This window comes from Priapulus caudatus, unplaced genomic scaffold (genome assembly GCF_000485595.1).
Source record: "Priapulus caudatus unplaced genomic scaffold, Priapulus_caudatus-5.0.1 Scaffold421, whole genome shotgun sequence".
NCBI classification, from domain to species: Eukaryota; Metazoa; Priapulida; class Priapulimorpha; order Priapulimorphida; family Priapulidae; genus Priapulus; species Priapulus caudatus.
The window spans coordinates 369667-371383 of NW_014577482.1; the positions used below are offsets into that span (position 1 = coordinate 369667).

At 41.9% G+C, this 1717-nt stretch overlaps 1 protein-coding gene across 1 annotated transcript in view; it reads left to right on the forward strand.

The window, feature by feature from the left end:
- The window catches only part of LOC106810219 (anamorsin homolog), a 4202-nt gene extending 3178 nt beyond the window's left edge, over positions 1-1024 (forward strand). Inside the window, 1 exon segment of the mRNA XM_014813503.1 lies at positions 440-1024. Coding sequence (XP_014668989.1) covers positions 440-553 — 114 coding nt within the window. The 3' untranslated portion in view covers positions 554-1024.
- Positions 1025-1717: the final 693 nt, after the last annotated feature.

Consider the following 1717-nt stretch of genomic DNA (forward strand, 5'->3'; position numbering starts at 1 on the left):
TAGACTACCCCTGGTACAAATCCTGTACACGCCCCTGCCGAGCAAATTGCCAACATTGAAAAACGAACCCCCCCCCCCCAATATAAAGCTGGCTACGGGCCTGTGAAGCCTACAAGCTGAGATTCTGTATTGTCCACCATTGTGTGCCAGCGATCAGTGTATAAAGCATTGAAACTGTACTGCCACGAGTTTATTGAAAAACCGCTGCTGAGGGAGTACTGGAGTATAAGGGCAGGGAGCATCCCTTTCACATAACTCAATTGATACATATGATATTGTATTTTATCCTGATATCATCTGAGCTTTTAGGACATGGTGTACATGCTTTGATGGTGATCTCCCGGAGTCAGGAACACATCCCTGCCAGTACTGCTGTTGCAATTATATATATATATAATATATCATATATGTTCTATAATATACCATGTATATTTTTCAGTGCTACTTGGGCGATGCATTCCGGTGTGCCAGCTGTCCATACCTCGGCATGCCTGCATTCAAGCCTGGAGAAAAAATTCTACTCAGTGGCAGACAACTTAATGCAGATGCCTGATGATAAATGTTTCTTGAATTGTAATTGTGCTTTACCAATTAAAGTTATATTAAGTAACTGGGAGTTAAATATCAGCTGGATTGTACTTGCTAGTATTGCACGCTATCTCTTCACTAGTTTCTGGCTTTGCGACTGAATGCCAGTCAAGAGAGCACATGGTAACCAACAGTTATGAATAATTGTTGTGTACACCCCTCAGTAGTCGATGTCATGTTTCACCCCTTTTAAAATTAGACTCGTGTTATGCAAGTTCTGTAGAATTATGCAGGCATGAAAATTTTCCGTGTTTCAACGGATTTCCGCTTTTTCCCCCGATCCCAGAATTGTTTCCGCGTTTTCCGTTTTTTTCCGAGTTCACGTGCAGCATTCGTATTATACCACGGGCATATGTACTGGCACACGGTTTATCGATCGTCTACTGCGGCTGGCAGCAAGCCACCTTAAGCCCGGCGCACACGTGAGTTATTTTACTCGACTCGTGCGTCATTTTACTTGAGTAAAATAACTCACATGTGCGCCGGGCTTTATTGTTTTGCCGAAGGGTAGACTGGTATCCGGCCTCACGCTCTGCGACAAACAGTGCGGCCGCTAACCAGTCTAGCCAGAGGTGACCTTTTAGTGTACCCTGGGTTGCACGCTGGTTCTTGTGCGTGGACGTACATGTATTCTATGCAGAAATCATGGCATTTTCTGGCCAAAAAATAAAGCACAAAGACATTGTCGAAAGAGACACCGATAAAGGAGAGGCAAAATCCCACACCCTCCCCCGCCTCGGGGGGGGGGGGGGTTTCAGTGTTTTTCTTTACCGGTCATTTTCATTCCTGATTATGGCTAACCCTGCATTAGCTAAAATCTATGATTTATAAGACTATATCTGCAACAAAGATATTTATCATGTGAATGGCTTGTTAACGATTTGCAAATTGATGTAAATTGTTATATAAATTCACAAGAATGGATTGTAAAAAAAAGTTTTATTGTTAGAATGTAATTATAGATGTTACCACGCATAATGAGGCATCTCTAGTCTGCATGGCAAATCCTTCAGATGTAGACAGAACAACAAACTTGTAAATTAAATAAACCGAGCTGAATATATTACTGTGCCCTCGTATATGAATAAAACTAGATTTTTCACACACATACAGATAACTCTTGATTCAT